This window comes from Dromiciops gliroides, chromosome 4 (genome assembly GCF_019393635.1).
Source record: "Dromiciops gliroides isolate mDroGli1 chromosome 4, mDroGli1.pri, whole genome shotgun sequence".
NCBI classification, from domain to species: Eukaryota; Metazoa; Chordata; class Mammalia; order Microbiotheria; family Microbiotheriidae; genus Dromiciops; species Dromiciops gliroides.
This window is the reverse complement of record NC_057864.1, coordinates 53,515,095-53,539,403: the sequence shown is the minus strand read 5'-3', so window position 1 is coordinate 53,539,403 and position 24,309 is coordinate 53,515,095. Positions and strand designations below refer to the sequence as shown.

Genomic DNA, 24,309 nt, shown 5'->3' with positions numbered 1-24,309 from the left:
ACTTTTTCAATAGTCTCCTATTTGATCTCCTTGACTCAAGTCTCTCCTCAATCCAACCCATCTCCAACAGAGCTGCCGGATGATTTTCCTAAAGTTCAAGTATAACCATTTCACTCTCCTACTTTCTCCACTGACTCCCTGTTCCCCACAGTATTAAATTTAAAGTCCTTGGTTTGGTATTAAGAGCTCTTTGTAACTTCATCCCTTCCTGCCTTTCTGGGCTTCTTACAGTTTACTCTCCTCTGCATGTTATACAATCCAGCAATGCCAGCCTACTCACTATTCTTTACACATGTAATGTATGCATGTGGAGCCATCTAAATATAGGCATAGGGCTTTCAGGTAGTGTATAGAGGTATGATCTGAGATCTAACATGTCTCACCCTTCCTCCTTTATGAGGACTGAGAGAAAGGCCCTAGCTGGGAGAGATGCAGGGAAGGTCCAGGACTACAAGAAGATGAGTGAAGTCTCCTTTCTTCAAGCTGGTTATCAGACTAGAGTTGTTATCTTCTGTTCCTCAAATATCATGTCTGGTTTCAGAGTGAGAACCACTTCCCCTATTAGTCTTCAAAGGGAATGGTAGTCCTTAACATACACTTCCCACCAAACCCATTCCCACCAAAATCTAATGACACAAAAGACCATCACAAATATTGACTAGAGTCCCAGATAGTAAGTGATCATTAATTCAGTGTCATATCATCAAAGGCCAGTAGGTATGCCCAGACTCCACAAGGAGGGGCTCCCCCAGGTGCTTCCAAACAAAGGACACCAGATACATACCCCTATACTATATATATATAAAGATGAGGATATTGGGGTCCAAAATGGTTTAATGATTTGCCCAAGCTTATACATATAGTAAGTAGCAGAGCTAGGACCCAAATCTAGGCCTATTAACCCTGAAATCAGAGTCCTTTAACCTAAAATACAAACTCATTCCTTTTGACTTTCCTCACAGGATTTTAGGCCATTGACAGCTGCCAATTAGAGGCAGAAAGATAGTGCAGAAAACAGAGCTCTGGACCTGGAGTCAGGAAGAGCTGAGTTCTAACCCGACCATAGATACTTACTAACTGTATGATCTTGGGGAAGTCATTTAATCTTTGTCTGCCTCACTTTAACCATAAAGTGGGGACCATAATAGTACCCACCTCCTAGGGTTGTAAGGATCAAATGAGATGTTATTTGTAGGTGCTTAGCATAGTTCCTGGCACATGGTAGGTGCTTAATAAATGCTTGTTTCTTTTCTTCCATGGAATCTTAGATTTTTTTTACCCTTGGAAATAGGCTCTCCTAAAACTTACTCAGCATGTAGTAATATATAGGTATATACCCAACTATATCCAACTTTTCATTATTTCTCTCTTTACAAACCGAAATGGTTGGAGCCATCCCTTTCACCTGTTTCCCATCTTTTTCTGCTTCGGCAACCAAATCTTCTCTTTTTGGTCAAAATAGGATACAGAATAGAAGCTTGTCTCATCCATTCTTCACCTTTTGAAAAATAAAGTGACCACTGAGGCAAGTCAAGAATTTATCAATTTATATTTTGGAAGAAAGAGAACTCTCCTAGAGGACTAGAAAGCTAAAGTTCCTCATCTCTACTCTATCCTACCTCCCTGACAAAGTTGTGGCCTGCTGCCTAAACTTCTCCTCTCTCTGCTCCTTCTGGTCAGGTGGTCTGTAGTATACTCCCACCATGGTAGTTCTTCTGTTTCTCTGGCTGTAATCTCCACATGCTTCCTCTGCTCAGTGGTGGTCCAGTGGTTAAAAAAGTACTCCGTGGATTTGCATCCAAATCTCACCATTGATGCACTAAGTCATGGTTTTCTCATTTGTAAAATTAGGGGTAGGGCTGGGACAAGATGCCTCTGAAGTCCCTTCTATCTCTAAATCAATGATCCTCTGAACTCTACAAACCCTAAATGCCTATTATTGCAAGGAAATTGCTAACCAAATATTTATTGACTGCCTGACTGCTGGGTGCTGAGAATACAAAGACAAAAATGAAATCATCCCTGCCCTTGAGGAGCTTGCATTCTTTCTTTAGTTTTGAATTTCCTGACTTGAAAATAACTTCTTAATAGAAATACCACTCTAGTACTTCCCCTCTCTACTTTGATTTTTGTTTTTGGTTTTTTGTTTTGTTTTGTTTAGGGCAATGAGGGTTAAGTGACTTTCCCCAGGGTCACACAGCTAGTAACTGTTAAGTGTCTGAGGCCAGATTTGAACTCAGGTACTCCTGAATCCAGGGCCGGTGCTTTATCCACTACACCACCTAGCTGCCCCTACTTTGATTTTTTTTAAGAAGGTAAAACCTTCAGAGCTATAGTCCAGTCATAAGTATCATTCCATCAACTTCTGTGGAGTTGATCATTGAAAACATATGTTTCCTTATTTTTACCTGCGCTCTGGCTCTTTGTGTACAACTCTCCTGGACCGTGAGTTTTATTTCTGTCTCTCTATTTGCATCATGTATCTTGTGAATTCCTGGTCTTTTTGTCATTTATGATGGTGATAATCTTGTGTTGCATCTGCTGCTGTCTATATTATTTCACTTGATAAATAGTTTTGGTTGTGTTTTCTGGCCACCCCACCCCTCCATGTACAGTTTTAGATTGTCTTGAGTCGGAGGGAGCCAAGATAGAGGAGGAAAGGCAGCAACTTGCCTGAGCTCTCCTCAAGACCCCTCCAAATACCTTCAAATAATGCCACAAGACAATTCCTGGAGCAGCAGAACCCACAAAAGGACAGGGTGAAATAATTTTCCAGTCAAAGACAACTTAGAAGGTCAGCAGGAAAGGTCTGTTGTACTAGCACAGCCCAGCACTGGCCACACCACAGAAGACCCAACCCCAGAACAGACCCAGCTCCAGCTCCAGAAAACCAGGCCTCCAGAGCCTCTGAATCAGCTGTGGTAGCAGCTGCTTCTGGAATAGCCCATGTACAGTGATGGGGTCAAGAAGTTGGCCAGGGGGAGATTACAGGGTCTCTTTGCTGGTGCTAAGGCAGGCCTCTGTTGTTTTACCATGCTCGCATCTGGATCACAGTCTTGGGTGGCAATCCCAGACAGGGGAGGAACACAAGCACACCAGAGGTTGCAGTCTTGGTGGAGCCGGACTCTGTTTTGGGTTCCAAGGCAGAGAAGTGGCCCTGTGGTTGCTTGCAGACCAGAAAATAGGCCCAGAGAGTGGTGAACATACCTCTCTTTAAATCATACCACTTTAGAAGAACTAAGGACTTACAAATTCCTAGAAGTATCTTAGAGAATCCCTGAAGCTTGGGACAGTGTGCCCTCTACCCTGGAAGCAGTGCCCCACTTTAGCACACAGTTAAAAGTCAAGAAATAGACCGGAAAAATGAGCAAACAAAAAAATGCTGACCCTAAAAAGTTTTTATAGTGACAAGGAAGATCAAAATACACTCTCCGAAGAAGATAACAAAGTCAAAACTCCCACATCCAAAACTTCCAAGGAAAATATGAATTGGTCTCAGGCCATAGAAGTGCTCAAAAAGAACATTGAAAATAAAGTAAGAGAGGCAGAGAAAAAAATGGAAAGAGAAATGAGAGTGATGCAAGAAAATCATGAAAAAAAGTCAACAGCTCGAAAAGCCAAATTGGCCAAATAGAAAAGGAGGTACAAAAGCTCTCTGAAGAAAATATTTCCTTAAAAATTAGGATTGAGGGGGCAGCTAGGTGGCGCAGTGGATAGAGCACTGGCCCAGGATTCAGAAGGACCTGAGTTCAAATCTGACCTCAGACACTTAACACTTACTAGCTGTGTGACCCTGGGCAAGTCACTTAACCCCAATTGCCTAAAAAAAAATAATAAAAAATTAGGATTGAGCAAATGGAAGTTAATGACTTTATGAGAAACCAAGAAACAATAAAGCAAAACCAAAAGAATGAAAAAATAGAAGACAACATGAAATATCTCATTGGAAAAATGACTGACCTGGAAAATAGATGCAGGAGAGATAATTTGAAAATTATTGGACTACCTGAAAGCCATGACCAAAAAAAAGAGCCTAGACGTCATCTTCCAAGAAATTGTCAGGGAAAATTGCCTTGATATTCTAGAAGCAGAAGGTAAAATAGAAATTGAAAGAATCTACCAATCACGTCCTGAAAGAGATCCCAAAATGAAAACTTCCAGGAATATTATAACCACATTCCAGAGCTCCCAGGTCAAGGAGAAAATATTTCAAGTAACCAGAAAGAAACAATTCAAGTATTGTGGAGCCACAGTCAAGATAACATAAGATCTAGAAGCTTCTACAGTAAAGGATCAGAGGCCTTGCAATATGATATTCCAGAGGGCAAAGGAACTGGGATTATAGCCAAGAATCACCTACCCAGAAAAACTGAGTATAATGCTTCAGAGGAAAAAATGGGAATTCAATAAAAGAGAGGACTTTCAGGCATTCTTGATGAAAAGACCTGAGCTGAATAGAAAATATGACTTTCAAATATAAGAACCTAGAGAAGCATAAAAAGGTAAATAGGAAAAAGAAATCATAAGGGATATGAAAAGGTTAAACTGTTTATATTCCTACATGGGAAGATTATACTTGTTACTCATAAGAACTCTCTCATTATTAGGGCATCTGGGTGGAGTGTATTTAGACAGAGGGCACAGTTGTGAATTAAATATGAAGGAATTATATCTTTTAAAAAATTAAATTAAGAGATGAGAGGAATACACTGGGAGAAAGGGAAAAGGAGAAATAAAATGGGGTAAAGTATCTCACGTAAAAGAAACACAAAAAAGCTTATACAGTAGAGGGGAAGATAGGGGAGGTGCTGGGGAGTGAGTGAACCTTACTCTCATAAGAATTGACTCAAAGAAGAAATAACATAGACACTCAACTGGGTATAGTAATGTATCTTATTCTTCAGGAAAGTAGGAGGGGAAGGGTATAAGGGTGTGTGTGTGTGTGAAAAGGGAGGACAGATTGGGTGAGGGACAGTAAGAAGCAAAATACTTTTGAGAAGGAATAAGGTGAAAGAAGATAGAAAATAGAGTAAATGTCATGGGGAGGGAATAGGATGAAGGGAAATACATTTAGCAATAGTAAATGTGAAAACAAATTTGAATCAAGTTTGTCTGACAGGCCTCAGTTCTCAAACACATAGAGAACTGAGTCAAATTTGTTAAAATAAGAGCCATTCCCCAATTGATAGATGATCAAAAGATATGAAGTTTTCAGATGAAATCATCAAAGCTACCTATAGCCATACCAAAAAAATGCTCTAACTCACTATTGATTGGAGAGATGCAGGTCAAAACAATTCTGGGGCACTATGTCATACCTATTGGATTGGATAATAGGACAGCAGAAGAAAATGATAAATGATGTAGGAGATATGGGGAAAATTAGATATTAATATACTCAGTAAAGTTATAAACTGATTCAAACATTCTGTGATAAAATAATGGAATTTGGCAGATGCCCAAGGGGCCCCACCTGATTGGCTTAGTATTGTTTGAATTGGGTGAGAATGAGAAACTGACTAAGTACCTATTTGGGGATGATTAGATGAAGGCCACACCTGGCTGGCCCTGAGTGGCATGTTGGTATACTAATGACACCAACACAAGGTGTTGGAACACAAGGTTTTAAAAATTGATGTTAGGGGGCAGCTAGGTGGTGCAGTAGATAAAGCACCGGCCCTGGATTCAGGAGTACCTGAGTTCAAATCCAGCCTCAGACACTTGACACTTACTAGTTGTGTGACCCTGGGTAAGTCACTTAACCCCCACTGCCCCGCAAAAAACAAAATAAAACAAAACAAAACAAAACAAAAAAACCACCACCACAACAACAAAATTGATGTTAGGGGGCAGCTAGGTGGTGCAGTGGATAAAGCACTGGCCCTAGATTCAGGAGGACCTGAGTTCAAATCTGGCCTCAGACACTTGACACTTACTAGCTGTGTGACCCTGGGCAAGTCACTTAACCCCCATTGCCCCGCAAAAGCCAAAAACCAAAAACCAAAACAAATCGATGTTAGAATTTGTTTTTACATGTAATTTGGGGGGAAATTTAAATAAAGAAGAAAAAATAAATTGTCTCGAAAAAGTTCAAAGGATATATAAATTCATTTTTATAAGTCTTCATGAGGTATACACCACTTTTATCCAAGAGATCTATTATAAGCCATAGTTCTGATATCCAAACCCTAATTTGAAACAGTATCTTAAGCAGTTATCCCCTACCCAAATGCACATTTCTCTTCAGAATTTCCAACTTTCACTTGAAAGCAGTGATGAAAATGGCACCTATACCCCTAAGGTTATCAGTTTCTAGTTCAGCAGTTCATAATTTCAAAAGCATCAAAAGAAGAAGTGAGTGAATGAACCAGCATATGTCTCCGATCTGCTTGATCAAAACATAGGCTCCCTGATAGCAAAGCCATTGTCTAAACTTCAAATCCAACAACCACTTAAGCATCTTCCAAGTTCAAAGACAACGGAGATTGAAAAGTGAGCCCAGTCAGAATGCCTGTCCTCAAGGAGCCAATCACTCTTCTCATCAGCAGAGAACTAAGGAGTGAGAAGCAGTGATGAGATGTGAATAGCCCAGGGTCAGGAGATCCTGCTAAGGTCTTACTAAGTTCAGACAACGATGATATAGCGAAATCTGAGTTGTAACAATTTATGGAATGTCTCTAGCACCAGTCTCATTAACAGAGAGCCCTTCCTGGCATAGTGCCAAGAGCACTGGTCCTGGCAGTAGGAATTGTGAGCCCCAGCTTTTCCACTTATTAATATGACTGTGGGCAACCCATTTTGCTTCTCTAAACCTATTTCCTTAGTTCTAAAATGGCTGGGGCAGGGAGCTGTAAAACTTGTACCACTTACCTCATGAGGTTGTTATTAGGAAAGCATTTTATAAATTTTGAAATGCAATCAAAACGTTCCCTCTGAATTTGCCTCCTTTAAGTTCCTGTTTCTAGCATTGAATCTCCCCTGTCTTTGCACAAGCAGTCCCTCATTCCTAGAATGTTCTAATATTTCCCTCTGCCTCTTGGAATCCATACTCCTTTTCAAGGATCAGCTCAAGTACCAAGTTCTACAAGAAGCCTTCCCTGAATCTCCCAGTCAGTGTTCTGCCCTATATTTACTTTGTGTATATGTGATGGATTTGATCTTTTGAGACTTCAGCAAAGCTTAGAGTTGTAAAGGGCAAAAACAGAGACATTGATCGACATGTAAACAGAAAGCCCTTTCAGGTAGAAGAGAAGCAAACCATACTTCTAAAGGGGTCTGATACTCGAATAGCTCAATTGTAAAGGAAGAGACCAACACACAATAACCTTACCCCAGGGCATAGATGATTTTACTTCCTTCGTCTTCAGCCATTCATTTGAATAATACCCATCAAGTATCTGGGAAGAGTAACTTGTTGATCATCATAAGTAATATAGGAATTGTATAAAAGGGATGACTTGTCTGACATCATCTGTTAGAGAGGTACTTGACTGCCTTCACAATTTGCTTATTCAAGGTTCTTAAGGGGAAAAATGCTGTACAGGATTTGGCTGTAGAGCAAACAGTTTTAATCTATGGTTGTGCCTTACTGTTCCATTAAAATGGTATACTTCAATCCATCAGTAAATAGTTGTGGGGGGCAGCTAGGTGGCACAGTGGATAAAGCACTGGCCCTGGATATTCAGGAGGACCTGAGTTCAAATGTGACCTCAGACACTTGACACTTATTAGCTGTGTGATCTTGGGCAAGTCACTTAACCCTCATTGTCCTGCCCCCTGCCCCAACAAAAACAACTTGTGGTTAAAATAAATTAATTTAAAAAATAAGGAAGGGCATAGTTACTCATTGAAGCAACCTACTTCATACCAGAAAGAACCATTTAAGAGAAGAGTCTAGACCTTTCTCACCTCTTGACTCATGGTGACAAACCTTAGCACCAAGGTTGATGAAGTCAAGGAGGAAAGGTTTCTGATAGTTTTAGGTTAAGGATCTTTGCTTTTTCTGAAAAGAACACTGAAAAGTAACACTGGGTAAAAATAATACTGTAACACCTGACTAAGCCAGAGGCCGAAGCTACCCCTTGAAGAATGGATCAATATGTCAAGCAGAAAGAAACACCATGCTCAGGGAAGAGTCCAGTTGCTTTGCAATCTGTCCTGCCCAGGCAGTCACAATGTAGCAACTTGCCCAGCCTAGTCCATCAGTCCAAGGGTAAAGCAAGCTGCCTGTCCTCACCCAGTACTGGTCAACTCCAAGGAAGAGCCATCTCAGCATATGGAACTACTCATCCATCATTGATACAAATATCCTGATTTAGTGAACTTCATTCATAAAACTCTCCAAAGAAAGAAAGAAAGAATATTGAGGCCCTACTATTCCAGACTTGTGAGTTGACCTGACTAGATGTATTCTATATACATATGCCTCACTACCAATGTAGGTTTAAGTTTGTGCCTGTTCCCCACCCCCACCCCAACCATGGACTGTGTGTATATTCATGGGAAAGTGTGGTGGTGGTGGTGGTAGTCATCTTTTTTTTCTTCTTCATTTCTTTGTCTTGTTCTTTGTCTTCTCCATTGTCTTCATCTTCTTTTTTTGTGAGAGCATGCTTTGTAACTATTGCACTTATTATATCAATGTCACTGTAAATTGGAGAAGTGAGCCCAGAGGTGGTGCTGTATATATTTTGTACTTAGTCATCTGTTGATATGTTGTTACCCTTCCACCTCCAATGGAAAACAAGTTGCTTGAAGGTGGAAATTTGGCTTTATATTTCCAGGACGTCATACAGTACCTGGCAAAGAGTAGGCAGTTAATTAATTGAATTTAATTCAGCTGAATGTGAACTGAGTAATTATAGTTTTGGAGAGCATTGAGAGTTAGGTGAGGTTACTTCTGATGCTTCTTCCTCCAATATGTGTGCTCTCTCCCCTTCACTTACTAGTATTACCTTTAAATCTGATCCAATACTATTAGCATATTCTCCACCCTCTTCAGAGTCCATGACCCCAAGCTGTCTGATCCCTGACATCCAAACACAGAAGCTTCTCCATATGGAACACAAATTGCTTTCTTGGTCCCCCTTATACTTTTCCCCATCAAAATTTACTTGTGGGAGGCAGCAAGGTCTAGTGGAAATAGCAATTGATGTAGAGTTAGATAAGCCAGGTTTGCCTCAGCTTTTCAATCTCATAGCTACATGACTGTCTTAAACTGTGACCTCCAGAACTGAATGTAACACTCCAGGTGTGAACCAAGCAGGGCAGAGAACAGTGGGGCTGTCATCTCCCTTTTTCTCTTAGTGCAGCCTGAGCTCATGTTAGATTTTTTGTCTGCCACATCACACTTATATTGACTCATATCATCACACTGCCTCTCAAGTCATTTACAAAAATGGTGACAGTGTAGGGCCAAACATAGATCCTGGGGGTACTTTACAGGAAACCTTCTACCACATTCACACTGAACCATTAAAGCCATCTAAACATATGGAACAATTCATCCATCTTTGAGTTTGGCTCTTCAACCATTCTGAATAAATTTAAACATATTATGATCTAATCTATCTCTATTCATCTTCTCTAGAAGAATGTTATGAGAACCTTTTGTGAAAAGCATTGCCAAAAAGCCAGGTAAACTATATACTAATCTACTAGTTTAGCAATCCTTTTTAAAAAAGGAAAGAAAATGAAATTAATATGCAATGAACTGTTCTTGATAAAACCACACTGGGCTCTTTGTAGTCACCTTTTCCTTTTTTCTAGCTGTTTTCCAGTATCTCTTTAGTGACCTATCCTAGATTTTTGCCATAATTCAAAGATTCAAGCTTATAAGTCAAGCCAAAGAAATGTTTCCTTTCATTTCCTGAAGAATATGGGGGGCCTCAAATTGGGGATTTCAGTTTTCTGGGAAGCTAAAATTGCAAAAGTCATTGCCAGGAAGCAGCGTGGGTGGGAGGAGTATGTGGATTGGATTCTGGTATAGTGTAACTCACTCAGTTATTTTTCCACAGGTTTCAAAATAAGATCTACACATACCGAATCAGAAAAGAAAAATATGGATACTATACAATAGAGGTAAGAAACACCTCTTCATGCCATAATGCTTAAAGATGGGAATAGAGATGGCTGTGTCATGTACATCTTCTGGGTGTGCATTATTCTGTGTGGTCATTTTGGGATGCGGCTCCAGTTCTGACTCAGTGCATCAGCCTAGTTCCCGGGTACCTGATCACCCCCTTCTTCCTTTGATATTGGGATCTGTGAACTATAAGACCTCTTGAGCCTCTTAGAGTCAGAGACATTAAGGGGCCATATATTCATGCTATGCCATTACAAGACCCTAGAGGATATGGTTGTTGGTCATTTGGTCATCCTCTATGCTATGAAGTGAAAATTCAATAATCTTCCATGATATATTTCTTTATACTATCACTCACTCCCCCCACCCCAAGTCCATAATTCTCTATGCAGCTTCCATTCCATTCTACCTCCTGGAACATTGTTAACAAGCTTGCCCTTTATCTTAGATTGATTCACTTCTACTTCTTCTAATAGAAACATAACTTTCTACGTAAGTCCAGGTATCACTGACTATGCTCTCAAGTACTCCTTTTTTCATACTCCATGAAGAACTGAGCCACAGAGAGGATGAGGAGTAAGAGGAGACTTACTCTTTAATCCTCACTCTTATCTGGACCACCTGTTTTCCCAATGACCTACTGGCCGCTGTTATTTCTCCTTCTTAAGCAGTTTAATTCATAATTTACATTTTTCTTCACTTCAATACTTGTCTGAATACTAGATACTCCAATGAATGCATAGATATCCTAATGAATACCCTGGCCTCTTATTTCATCAAGCTTCTAAACTTTCACAACCTTCATCTTAATTTTATATCAATCACTCAAGGACAGTAATGTCTTTGGGCATATCATCACTCACTGTTGTATAGCCATAATCCAGTAATCTGAATTTCCTTGCACCAACTTCCTATTTTCTAATCTCATCCTCTGCTTCAATCCTCTGAAATTTATTCATTTTAGCCTCTTCCCCCGCCCTGCCCTCAAGCCCCCCAACCACCACCACCCCCCCCCCCCCCCCGGCCTTGGCGGCAGCTAGGTAGCAAAGTAGATAAAGCACTGGCCCTGAGTTCAGGAGGACCTGAGTTCAAATCCTGCCTCAGACCAAGTTCACACTTACTAGCTGTGTGACCCTGGGCAAGTCACTGAACCCCCATTGCCCTGCAAAGAAAAAACATTTTTAAAAAATTGAATTCCCCATCTTTTTACATTAGTGTTTAGGCTCAAATTTGCATGTTACATTGGATTGTACCTTGAGTTCCTTCACTGTTCAAAACAACACTATTTCTATGCCTTCTTGTGGTTTTTAATGGGTACACAATAGTTTTGTACTACTCACATTTTCTTTCTCTTATATTTAAAAGTCTTTCTCCTGGTTCATTGCAGAATTTATTGTTCTCATTGGATATAAGTTTAACTACATGTGTCTTGGAGTTGGAGCACAGGGGTTTTGGTTTTTTTTTTTCCTGGAGGCAACTCATGGATTCTTTTGATTGATACTTTGTTTTCTGTGACCAAAAATTCTGGGAAGTTTTTCTTATGTTATTTCTTGCATTATGGTATTCCAGTGTTTGAACTTTGTGACTTCTAAAAAAAAAGTTCTATAATTCTTAAGTTGCCTGTATTCTGTCTTTGTTTTTTCAGGGCATTGAGGCATAAATGACTTGCTGCCCCTTATATTCTGTCTTCAAGACAGTGTGTTTTGCTTGTATATGCATAATTTTCGTTTAATGTTTATATTTTTTCTTCTCTGCTTCCAAATTGTCCTTTAACATCAATTGTCCTCTTTTGTTTCTTTAGTGAGGTTTGTCACTGGGGATTCAAAGTTTTCCATTTTGTCATTATTTCTTCTGTGTTGACCATAAATTCTGCTTTCATGATTCTTATTTTTCTCTTAAAATCATTTGAGGACATCCTGATGTTCTTTCCTGCTTCTCTTGACAATTCATAGGGTGTTTTGCCTCAACAGATATTGGATTCTTTTTCCTTGTCCTGCAAGACTTATTTATAGATTTATGGATTTATTTAGATGACCTGGAGGCCATGTTCTCTTCTTTATTGATTTATATGTTTATGCTCAAGATCTTTAAGTTTTTTTCTTGAGATCTTTGGTAATTTCAATTTCTTTACATTCCCCTATTGTTTACTTTCTGACTCCTATGTTTTGTTTTGGTTTGGTTTGGTTTGGTTTTTTTGGTGAGGCAATTGGGGTTAAGTGACTTGCCCAGGGTCACACAGCTAGTGAGTGTTGTGTCTGAGGCCGGATTTGAACTCAGATCCTCCTGACTCCAGGGCCGGTGCTCTATCCACTGTGCCACCTAGCTGCCCCTGACTCCTATGGTTTTTTATGACAGTTTCCCCAAGAAAAAGCTTCAACATTCTCCAAAGCTGAGTAGTTGACATTTTACCAACTTCACTCCCTACCCCATGTGACTTCTGTGGTGACATAATTGGCCACAGATTGTGTGACTCTCGAGCATGTTGGCATCCTACCCAGTTTCCTCTGTTCCTCAGTTCTCTGGATAAGCGCTCTTATAACAAAAAGTGTAGCTGGCACTTCCGTCCCAGCCAGAGCAAGGCTTATGGCTTTTGGCTTTCCATAAGGCAGGGAAGGGAGAGCAGAGCTGAGCTCTGTTTCAAGGTCATAAAATTGACTTGCACAGCTCTGCCAGAACATGGTGATCTATGTGGGAGAGGAGAGAAGAGGGAGAGAGAGGGAGAGGAGAAAGAGAGGGAGGGGAGAGGACAGGATAGGACAGGGTAGGAGAGGGCAGGACAGAGCAGGACAGGAGAGAGTTAAGGAGTAGGACTTAGCCCCTTGTTAGTTCATTGGTTGTTTCCTCATTAAATTTCTTGGTGTCTTAGACTGGAGATAGGTTAAATTGGCTTTAATCCCTTACACTTAATTCCTATTTTGGAGATGTTTGAAAGTTTGTTGGTAACATGCTCTAAACAAGATTTTTTTTTCTTCTCACTCTTTCTTCTACCGTCTCACTGTTCTCTCCATCTATCACCCCTGCTGTGACTTTGCTTTCCTTTCTTTTGAACCCCTGACCTGTGATTCACCAATTCAGCCACACACTATCAATTACTTTTTAATTCTTTTCTCCCCCGTTCTTCTTTCTGGTCATGCATACCTTGTGAAACTATGACCTTGGGCCTACCCTCAACCCCTGCCCTCTCTGATCCTCTTCATGTGCTCCATGAATGCTGGCAGTAATTAAATAGCATAGTGGCAAATAGGACAGAGGATTCAATATGGAGTTGGGAAGGACTCCAAGATTAAGTCCTGCTTTTTGAAACTTAGTAGGTATGAAGCTGACCAGGGAATCTTTATCTTCAAATAGGGATAATACTAACACCTACCTCCCAGGGCTTTGTTGGTCAAATTAGATAATATATTTAAAGTGTTTTGTAAACCTTAATGTGATAGGAAAATGTAATCTGCTATTATTATCATTGTTTCAGCAGAAGACCTTTGCCTCCAACTTAACGTAGAAAATAGAAGCCATCTGTTTCAGGTTCCTTTTTTTACATTTGAAAATCCTTCTTCATCATTCTTGTTCTTTCCTCTTTTGCTCCCATCTCTGATGAAGAGATGAGCTTTAGATGCTTACTAGCCATGTGACCCCAAGCAAGCCACTGAACCTCTGCCATGATTGGTTCCCTCGTCTGATAAAACAGGCATAGATAATGGTACCTACCTCCCAGGGTTCGTGGTGAGGATAAAGTAATATTTGTAAAGTGTTTTGCAAACCTTAAAAGAAGATATTAGTTTAACCAATTGGAAAAAGAGATACAAAATCGTTAGGAAGACAATAAAAAGGAATTTAAAAATCAAGGAAGAGAGAACAGGAAAAATTAGAAAAAAAAGCATTTCAAGAAAATTATGAAAGAAAGTTAACCAACTAGAAAGGAGATACAAAATCTTAAGGAAGAAAATAACTCCTTGAAAACTAGAATTGAGCAAGAGGAATGGAATGAAAGTTTAAGATACCAATGTAATAAAACTAGAAAAAAGAGAAGAGAATCTGAACATCTCATTAGAAAAACAACTGATCTCTGGCCTCAGACACTTGACACTTACTAGCTGTGTGACCCTGGGCAAGTCACTTAACCCTCATTGCCCCACCCCCCAAAAAAAAAAAGAAGATAAGCAACTGATCTGGAGAAGAGAGGAGAAACAATATAAGAAATTCTCAGACTACCTGAAAGTTGTGATCGAAGAAAGAATCTGGATATAATATTACAAAAAATTATTAAGGAAAAATGCTGAAGTTCTAGAACAAGAAAGTTAAGTAGAAAGTGAAAGAAACCACCCATCACCACCTGAAAGAGATCCAAGAACAAAAACTTACAGGAATTTCATAGCCAAATTTCAAAATTCCCAGGTAAAAGAGAAAATATTGTAAGCAACAAGAAAAAAATAATTTAAATACTGCGGAAAACAATCAAGATTTCACAAGACCTAGCAGCTTTTATGCTAAAAGACCATAGGTCTTGGAACATTATATTTTGAAGAGCAAAAGACCTGGGGTTGCATCCAAGAATAAAATATCCAGCAAAGTTGAGTATAATCCTGAATGGAAAAAAAATGGACATTTTATTAAACTGAAAGACTGTCAGGTATTTGGCACAAAAATACCAGAACTCAATGGAAAGAGTTGAGTATAAAAGGATCCAGAAGAAATATAAAGAAATCTTTAAAGACTAATTATAAGGCACTAATAAAGGTTAAACTGCTTATTTATGATATATGAAAATGTTATCAGTATTCTTAAAACTGTTATAATTACCAAGGTATTTTGAAAGAAAGGCTGTGCCTGAGTTGTGTGTGATGGGGTGATTCTAAAAAACAGAATTGGGTAGGCAAAAGCAGCAATTATCTCATAAAATGGAGTGTGAAAGGAAGAACTAATACAGAGAAAACAGGTTGGTGTGGAGGGCTGGTAATGTTGGAACCTTACTCAGGAGGGTAGGGGGAGAAGATAAGGGAGGAAATATTAGAGGGGTGAGTAAAATAAGCAATAAGAAGGTAAGAGGAAAAGATAAAATAAGAGGGATAGGGCAAACAGAGAGATGAAAAGGAAAATAGTGAGTAAAAATAAGATGGAGAGAAATTCACATATAGTAAGTAGAATTTGTCAAATCTCTAAGAATAGGAGTCATTCCCCATTGATAAATGGTCAAAGGATATAAACAAGAAGTTTTCCAGTGAAGAAATCAAAACAATTTATAGTCATATAAAATAGTCTGATCATTATTAATTAGAGAAATGCAGATTAAAACAACTTTGAAGTATTATTTTATACCTACCAGGTTGGCTAGAATGATAGAAGGGGAAAATTGCAAATGTTGGAGAGAATGTGAAAAAATTGGGACACTAATTCATTGTTTGTGGAATTGTAAAATGATCCAACTATTTTGGAGAGCAATCTGGAATTATGCTCTAAGAGTTATTAAACTACCTATTCCTTTTGACCCAGCGATACTACTACTTAGTCTATTTCCAAAGATGATTAAGGAAAAAAAGAAAAGAACCTATATGTTCTAAAATGTTTATAGTAGCTCTCTCTATGGTGGCAAGGAACTGGAAATTTCAGGGATACCCATCAATTGGGGAATGGCTGAACAAGTTGTGTTATACAATTGTGATGAAATACTACTGTAAAAAGAAATGATGAGCTCAATGATTTTTTTTTAAACCATGGAAAGAGTTGCATGAAATAATGAAAAGTGAAAAGCACAGAACCAAGAGAACATTGTATACAGTAACAGCAATATTGTTTCAATAATGAGTGAATAAGTTATTTTGTCTATTATAAATACCCAAATTAACTATAAGGACATATGAAGACACTATTTGCATCAAGAGAAAGAACTGATAAATGGAAGTAGCTTTAGAATAATTTTACATGTATATGTGTATGTATAAATACTTCTCCATCTCCATCTATATCTATATCACCTATATCTGGAGAATTGATGTTGAACTACACCTTCTGACAAAGAGGTGATGGACCCAGGGTACAGAATAAGATGTATATTTTTTTTGACATGGCCAGTGTTGGAATTTGTTGTCCTGTACTATGCCTATCTGTTAGAAGGGTTTTGGTCTTCTCTTCCACCCCCACCCCACAAAGGTGATAGTGGGAGGGGGTATTGGTAAGAGAGAGAGAAAAATCAAGTTTTGTCATTGAAAAATAAAATTTTCATTTTAAAAATTAGGATAAAGCAATGTAGTTTTGGGAAAAATAAAAAATTTACCTATATCTGCATGTATTTTAAAATTTTACTAAAATTGAAATTCCGGACTCTCTTCTCTTCTTTTTCTATTTCCTCTTTCTTGGTGATTTCATTAGCTCCTATGGTTTGAATGATCATCTCTGTGTAGATGGCTTCCGGTTCTATAGATCCAGTATTTAATCTCCCATCTAAATTCCATATCATATACTATCTGTTGAATAGCTATACCTGGATGTCTGAGAGATATATCAAACACCATAAGTGCAAGATGGAACTCATTTCCTTCTCTTCTTTCCTTCACTCCCAATACTTTCCTTTTACTGTTGAAGGTACAACCAACACATTCCAGTGGCCCACATTGGCAACTTTGGAGACATCATAAATCTTCCATTTCCTATATTTCCATATCCAATCAGTTACCATGTCTATTTAATCCAATCTCCATAATGCCTCTCTCATCTATCATCTGATCTCCACTCACAGCCACTCCTATAATTCAGATGCTCTCCATCTCTTAGTTGGACTATCATAATAGCTCCCCCATTGGCCTTTCTCTTTCCATTTTAAACTCTCTCCAATCCATCATCCACGTAGCTGCCCAAAATCATCATCCTGAAGAACAGATCTCACCATGTGACTTCCTGCTCAAGGCGATTCAGTGACTTCCCATTGCCTCTAGGAAAAAATACAAACTACTCTCTTTGACATACAAAGACCTTCACAAATGGTTTCCAACTTACTTATCCAGGCTTATTTCGTATGACTCTCTTTCACATATGGTGTGGATGTAGCCAAAGAGGTCTACTTCCTATCCCCCAAATGTATTATCCCATCTTCTACCTTCTATCCTCTCTACAGGCTATCGCTTTTTCATGTGTAGAATGTACTTACTTTCCCCTCTGCTCCGTTAGAATCCTTCATTTGGTTTCAATGCTAAGTTCAAGAGCCATTCCCCAACGATTCTGGTGTTTCTTAGACCTCGTCTTCTACTTCAGATGATCTTATATGTTTTATCATCCAGTAGAATTGGTCCTTGAAGGTAGAAATAGTTTATCTGTTTGTTTTCTCTGTCTCCCCATACCACATATGGTATTCATTTAAATTTTTCCCCTGGGGAGTTAAGTGACTTGCCCAGGGTCACACAGCTAGTAAGTGTCAAGTGTCTGAGGCCGGGATTTGAACTCAGGTCCTCCTGAATCCAGGGCTGTACTTTATGCCACTGTGCCACCTAGCTGCCACCCCATTTAATTTTTTTTAGTTGGTTGTTGTTGAATTTGAATTGAATCAAGAATTCACAAGAGTTATGAATTACAGAGTAAAGGGTTTGGACTTATTCATTAGGCAAGATTAATAGGGGCAGCGAGTGGCACAGTGATAAAGCACTGGCCCTGGATTCAGGAGACCTGAGTTCAAAGCCGGGCCTCAGACAGTTGACACTGTCTAGCTGTGTGACCCTGGGCAAGTCACGTTAACCCCCATTGCCCCGCAAAAAAAAAAAAAAAAAAAAAAGAATAAATGTATAATAACTAACAAACATGTACAGAGCTTCTTTAAGGCTTTATAAAACATTGTTACAAATATTTCATTTCATCCTCACAGCACACCTGGGAGGTAAATGCTGTTATATACCCCAGTTTACAAGTGAAGAAACTGAGCAGACTGAAGTTAAGTGCCATACAGCTAATAAGTGTCTGAAGCAGGATTTGAACTCAGAGCTTCTGACTCCACATCCTATCAACTACCATCTTAGCTCGCCTAATAGAGGGGCCACTGAAGGGTTCTGAGGAATGTATGATATGACTAGTTTATTTCTTCATAACAGAACTCCAGTGAATCAATTGGTTTGATATTAGACAATAAATATTTTTTCTATTCAATTAAAAAAATTATGAAGCACCTACTGTCTGCAGAGGACTGTGCTAGGCATAGTGGGACATACAAAATTTGGATAAAAATACTATTAGCCACTGCTTTCATGGAACTTTCTATCCAGGAGGGGCATATGATACAGAAAACCTTTCTTGAATGAGTTCCTGGTTAATATTGTTCACTGTTTACTTTCTTCTGTGACCGAGTTAGGGCTTCAGCCTTAAAATGGACAGACAGTGATATAGACTAAATCAGCTTTCAGGCCCCAACTACTGCCTCTTTGTTCTTACCTTCAATCTGCTTCTCCATAGAGAAGGGGCACAGCAATAATTGCTCTGTTCTCTTTCCTTACAGACAGCAAAAAGTGTTAGAAAGCAGCTGTTTCCCAACCTAGAGAGAACTAATCTCCAATTTGAAAAACCAGGTCAGGATTAGTGGTTCATCTCCGTTAACCCGGTAAAGAAAAATAATGTATACCAGAGTTGGAAAAACCCACCAGAGGCTTTGAATGATAGTGATTATGGTAAGAACCCTCCTGATTAAAACACAGAATTTCCCCCTTTAAGACAGATCATACCCTGAGTATCAGAAGAATTGCTGCAGGCTCAGGTGTGAAAGGTGTGGCTTTTGGTAAGTGGCGGAGCTCTCTAGCCTCAGTTTCCTGTTCTTAGAAGGAAGGAGAAAGCCTTTAGTAAGCACTTCCTACGTGCTAGGGGCAGCTCGGTGGCACAGTGAATAGAAAGCTGGGCCTGGAGTCAGGGAGGGACTCATCTTCCTGACCTCAAATCTGGCCTCAGGCACTTACTAGCTGTGTGACCCTAAGCAAGTCACTTCCCCCTAACTGCCTCAGTTTCCTCATCTGTAAAATGATCTGGGGAAGGAAGCGGCAAATCATTCTAGTATCCCTGCCAAGAAAATCCTGAAATGAGTCCACAAAGAGTGTGCATGACTGAAAAATAACCAAACAACTACAAGTATTCCAGGCACTATGCTGTGCTTTATAAATATCATCGAACTTGATCCTCACAACAATCCTGGAGGTAGGTGCAGTACGATCCCCATTTTACAGTTGAGGAAATTGAGGAAGATGGGAGTTAAGTGACTTGCTCAGGGGCACACAACTAGTAAGTGTCTAAGGCTAAATTTGAACCCAGGTCTTCCTGACTACGAGCCCATTATTTTATCCACCGTCCACCTCACTGCTTCTAAAGGTTATATAGTAGGGGAGGCTAGTGGCGCAGTGGATAAAGCACCGGCCCTGGATTCAGGATGTTCCTCAGTTCAGGTCCGGCCTCAGACACTTGACATTTACTAGCTGTGTGACCTTGGGCAAGTCACTTAAGCCCCATTGCCCTGCAAAAAAAAAAAACACACCAAAAAACCAAAAACAAACAAACAAAAAAGGTTATATAGCACAGACGGCCAAAGTTTGGGTGGAAAGAATCACACGCCCTTTGCTTGGAGGTCTTGGGATGGCTGTAAACCCTCACAGTTTATTCTCCTGTTTCTTTTCAGTGAATGTCAACAGTGAAGATTATGTGGAAGTCATCCCTTAAATTCTAACCCAGTGAGCATGAAAAGAGGCAGCCTACGGCTTCTCAGGCTGTTAGGGTAAAGCCCTCAAACCTCCAAATTCTCTGGCTTTTGCTGAGGTTTTCACCACCACATCCTAGCCCTGGACTCGGGTCTTCCTTGCCAATCAGAGAACTGGACAGTCCGTGCCTGTTTGCCTTAACTTTATATCCAGTCATGGTCCAAGAAAGGAAACTGCCTGTAGAACTGGAAATGTAAATGTAGCTTAGAGACACGTACCCCTCCACCCCAACAACATCTTCTCAGGATCCCTGCACAGCTAAAGCAGGTAGCCCTAACTTAGCCCGATAGTTAAAAATGTAATTACGACCAAATAGCCCTCATCACTCCATATACAACCCAGAGAGGCCCCACAAACTGATATGAGGTCCTTGAAACTTCTTATCTCAGAACTCGGACTCCGGAGCCCCAGATTCAGCGTGATTGTGTGGAGGTAATCTGTTATGCAAATTATTCTCTCACCTCCCATCCAGCACAACTTTCTCTATTCAGGAGATAGTAAGCCCAAAGCAGTCAATTAAGCCGTAAAGACAGTGTAAATAACAAGAAAGGGAACTGAGAGTAGAATCTTATCTGCCTCCCATCCGTAATTAAGACAGTCACCTCAAGTCTCTTGTCTGATCTCAGGGAATTCTCTTCTAATCCACTCTTAATTCCCACTACCCATGGCGATATGGAAGAGAGACCAAGGTGCTCCTGAACTCTACTTCTGGCTAAATGGTGGACAGAGAATTGCTGGAGGTGAGGAGCAGTTAGAGCTCTGGCAAGTCTCTTGCCTTGACCGTGACTTTTTTTTTTACTAGGTTAAATTTCACATTCAGTTGCATCTCCTATACAATCCTCTTTTCTGTTCTTTGTATATTGGTATATTCATGTTTGTTGGCATTTAAGTTCATAATAAAACTTTTAAAATTATTTTAAAAAAATAAAGTCCTAGAGACTCTTCTTGGTCAAATACTGTTTCTGCTGCCCCCAATGGAATGCCCTTTTGTGGGAGGGGGTGTGCCCCTCCCAACTGGGCATTTTTTTACATAGAACTTTTATCGCTGCTTCCTACACATTGTTCTTCCCTCCTCTCCCCTCCATCCACTTATGTTCTAAAAAAACAAAACAAAAACCCCTCCACTATGATACATTCAGCATTTCTATGAAACTTTAATTAATTAAACCTGTCTCACATTCCAGATTCCTGTACTTTATGTATGTGTGTGTGTGTGTGTGTGCGCGCGCGTGCGTGCTAGTTGTGATCCATTTGAAAGTGACCAGATGGATGCTCATATATTTATGTGGTGCAGAAGATAGAATGTTAGAGCCTGGAGTCAGAAAGGTCAGAGTTCTAATCTGACCTCAGACACTTACCAGCTGTTTGACCCTTGTCATTCAACTTTTGTCTGCCTCAGTTTCCTTGTCTTATAAAATGAGGATAGTAATAGCACCTGCCTCTCAAGGTTGTTCTGAGAATAAAATGTGATATTTGTAAAGTGCTTAGCAAAACCTTAATGTGCTATATAATTTCTATCATATTTATTATTATTATCATCCTACATCCTTATTACGTTATATCACCAGAAGGGTAGAAAGTCTCTTGCTTCCTCTGTATGCTCCCACAACATCCTGTGATGTACTCTGCACACAGTGGGTGCCCTATAAGGAAGTGTTGATGCTTTTTGGCAATAAAGCAAAGATCCTGAACTAGCTGATCTCTGAGGTCCCTTTCAGCTCTCCTGGTTTCTGATTTCTGATCTGGAAGATCAAAGTGATTCTCAGCCCTTCTCCTGGTCTATCTATTTAACGCTGGAATTCCCTCTCCTAAAGCAAATCACCACTATTTGACACCTTAATAAATTGTCTTTGTATGTTTCTTTGACCAAAAAAACCAAACCAAACCCCAAACAAAATAGAAAATAGAAAAACCTTTCTTTGCCTAGGCCTTGATGATTAGCTTCTGAACTTTGTAAGGTTGCTCCTCAGATGGCAGATCTCTAGTTTGTTGCCAGAGTCAGACCAAAAAACAACTATTTCATCTTGGAAAGGGGGAAAGGAGCTCAGGAAAAGCGCTAAGAGCTCAAAACTTGGAGTCAGTCAAAATCTGGGTTTGACCCCTATCTTTGACACTCATAAGCTGTGTCCAGGGTTACGTGGGTAAATGTTTTAACAACTGGCCCTGGAGGTGGGGGATGGGAGGAGAGGAGTACTCCTGACACACTTTGAAGTTTAAATCTGCATTATCATCACTTTCTTCAATCTAGGCAATTGACAAAACAATCCATCAAGCCAAGGTTTGTAAAATTTCCTGACTTCTGAGGCATTATACGCAGAATGTTTTAAGAATGGCTCTCCAGAGACCATTCGAGTAGGCTCCAGTGCATCTCTGTCTCTATGGTACTTTCCAGTTCAAAAATGATGAGTGTGAGTTCTTGGATCACATTCACAGCCACAATTCACAACTGGAAGAGACAGAAATCTCTAGACTATGATGTGTTCAGAGGAACACTAGAACTAAATCACAGAATCACACAGAGAGCAGGGACCTTAGTGACCACCAAGGCCAACTTTTTCTTATACCTATACCTTAATTTATTGTTTAAAATCTTGGGAATTTTTAGTAGGTTCTAGAAACAATTTTGTAGTGCCGTGGAAAAAACAATGAGTAACTGAGAAAAATAAAATAAAAATTAAATGTTAAAAAGAACATAACCCTAGAACCAGGATCTGACATTGATACCCAGAGGACCCTCCTCACAGAGTTGTCTTAAAGAAAGTGCTTTGTATAATGTAAAAGGAAAAAGGTGTATTTAGACTGGAAAAGAAGAAGGACATAATAGACACTTTTAACTAGATACTTTTGAACTAGAGTCAGGAGCCTAGAGTGTAGACCTGGCATTGACACTAGGTGTGTAACCTTCGGCAAGTATCCTTCTTGGCAACAAGAGATGTATCCGGTACTAGGCTTCCATTCCTCATGCTCAGTGCCTTAAATACCTACCAGGGCATTATGGGAAAGAGAAGACACGTTATGCTGCTCCAGAGGGTAGAGCTGAATGATTATTCAGGGCCACATATTATGGAATTCTTACCACAAAGGACATCACCATTATCCCAGGCACCCAGGATGTTATCATTTCATTTTCACTCTTCATTTGTACTCATTCCATAACCCCAATCTGTTAGCAAAAATCATTGCTTTCACCTTTCCAACACCTCTTGTATAGAATCCCTTTTCTCTGTTCATGTAGTCACTACTCTGGTGCAGGTTTTCATCCCCTTATGCCTGGGCTATTGCAATAACCTCTTCAATGGTTTTCCTCATTCTCTCCCATTCTCTCCTAATGTAGCCTATTACCCTTTTAGATAGCTGTAATTTTTAGGATTTTTCCCCTCTGACCTCTTATGCTTCTTTCTGCCTTCTACCCACCACTCCTACTCTTGCTACCTGGGGTCAAGAGGAACAAGTTGAATTAATCTCTTTGCCATATAAGTACCTGAAAATAATTATCATCCCTGCCCCACCAGTCCATTCTCCTCCAGTTTAAATATCCCAAATTTATTCAAGTAAGTCTTCTACAGTTTGCACTCAAGCTGCTTCACCATTCTGCTCCACCCTCCTTAGAAACTTAACCAGCTTATTATTGTCCTTCCTAAACAGAGCTCTGATGCCCAGAGCTGAGCACGATAGGAAGTATCCCTCAGAAACTATGCTGCTTTGAATGCAGCCCTAATCTGTATTGTTTTTCAAAGGTTCTGTATCATACTGCTGAACTGTACTGAGATTGCACAATATGAGGACTCGTTTTTAGACAAATTGCCACCTCGCCATACATTCTCTATCATATATTTTGGAGATGATTTTTTAACTCAAGTTTGAGACTTTACATTTTATCCCTATTAAATTCCAACTTGTTGGATCAGGATCAGTGTTCTAGCTCTCAAAATCTTTTTACAACTTATGCCTGTCATTCCGTGTGCTGATTATCCCTCTTAGTTTTTTTTTTGTCATCTGCAAATTTGATAAATATGCCCCTATATATTTATCTAAGTCATTGATTTAAAAAATGTTAAGAGGAGGACCTGAGTTGAAATTTGAAAGTTGTTTAACTCAGATTGCCTCAAAAAAAAAAGTTTACTGTATGCCAGACACTACAAAAAAAAGTTAAGAAGTCACATGACCAAAAATAGATTCCCTGGGCCACTCCAGAGTTGATTGGAAATGAGTAGACAAGTTTGGGAGCTATGACAAAGCTCAGAAGGCACATAATAAAGAATTCCTCTGAGATTCGTTGATTCTGTAATCTGCCATCCAAGGTCATCATTTCATTTGCAACATCCTCAACAGGTGGTTCTGGATCACAGATTTCGAGCAAGAAGGAATCCCAGAGGTCCTCATTTCACAGCTAAGAAACATTACAGAAATGTAAAAATCACCTTGTAAATCTTTCAGGCTCCCAAACTAGGAGTCAGCCTGGATTCCTCCCTATCTCTTACTTCCCATATCCAAGTTGTTGCCAAGGCCTGTTGATTT

The 24,309-nt window shown here is 39.6% G+C and overlaps 1 protein-coding gene across 1 annotated transcript in view; it reads left to right on the top strand.

Annotated features, from left to right (window-relative positions):
- Window positions 1-20,616, top strand: part of SH2D1B (SH2 domain containing 1B) — a 40,016-nt gene extending 19,400 nt beyond the window's left edge. Inside the window, 3 exon segments of the mRNA XM_044000846.1 lie at window positions 10,014-10,077; window positions 18,552-18,720; window positions 19,713-20,616. Of these exon segments, the coding sequence (XP_043856781.1) occupies window positions 10,014-10,077; window positions 18,552-18,720; window positions 19,713-19,753 (274 nt within the window). The 3' untranslated portion in view covers window positions 19,754-20,616.
- The last annotated feature ends 3,693 nt before the right edge of the window (window positions 20,617-24,309 follow it).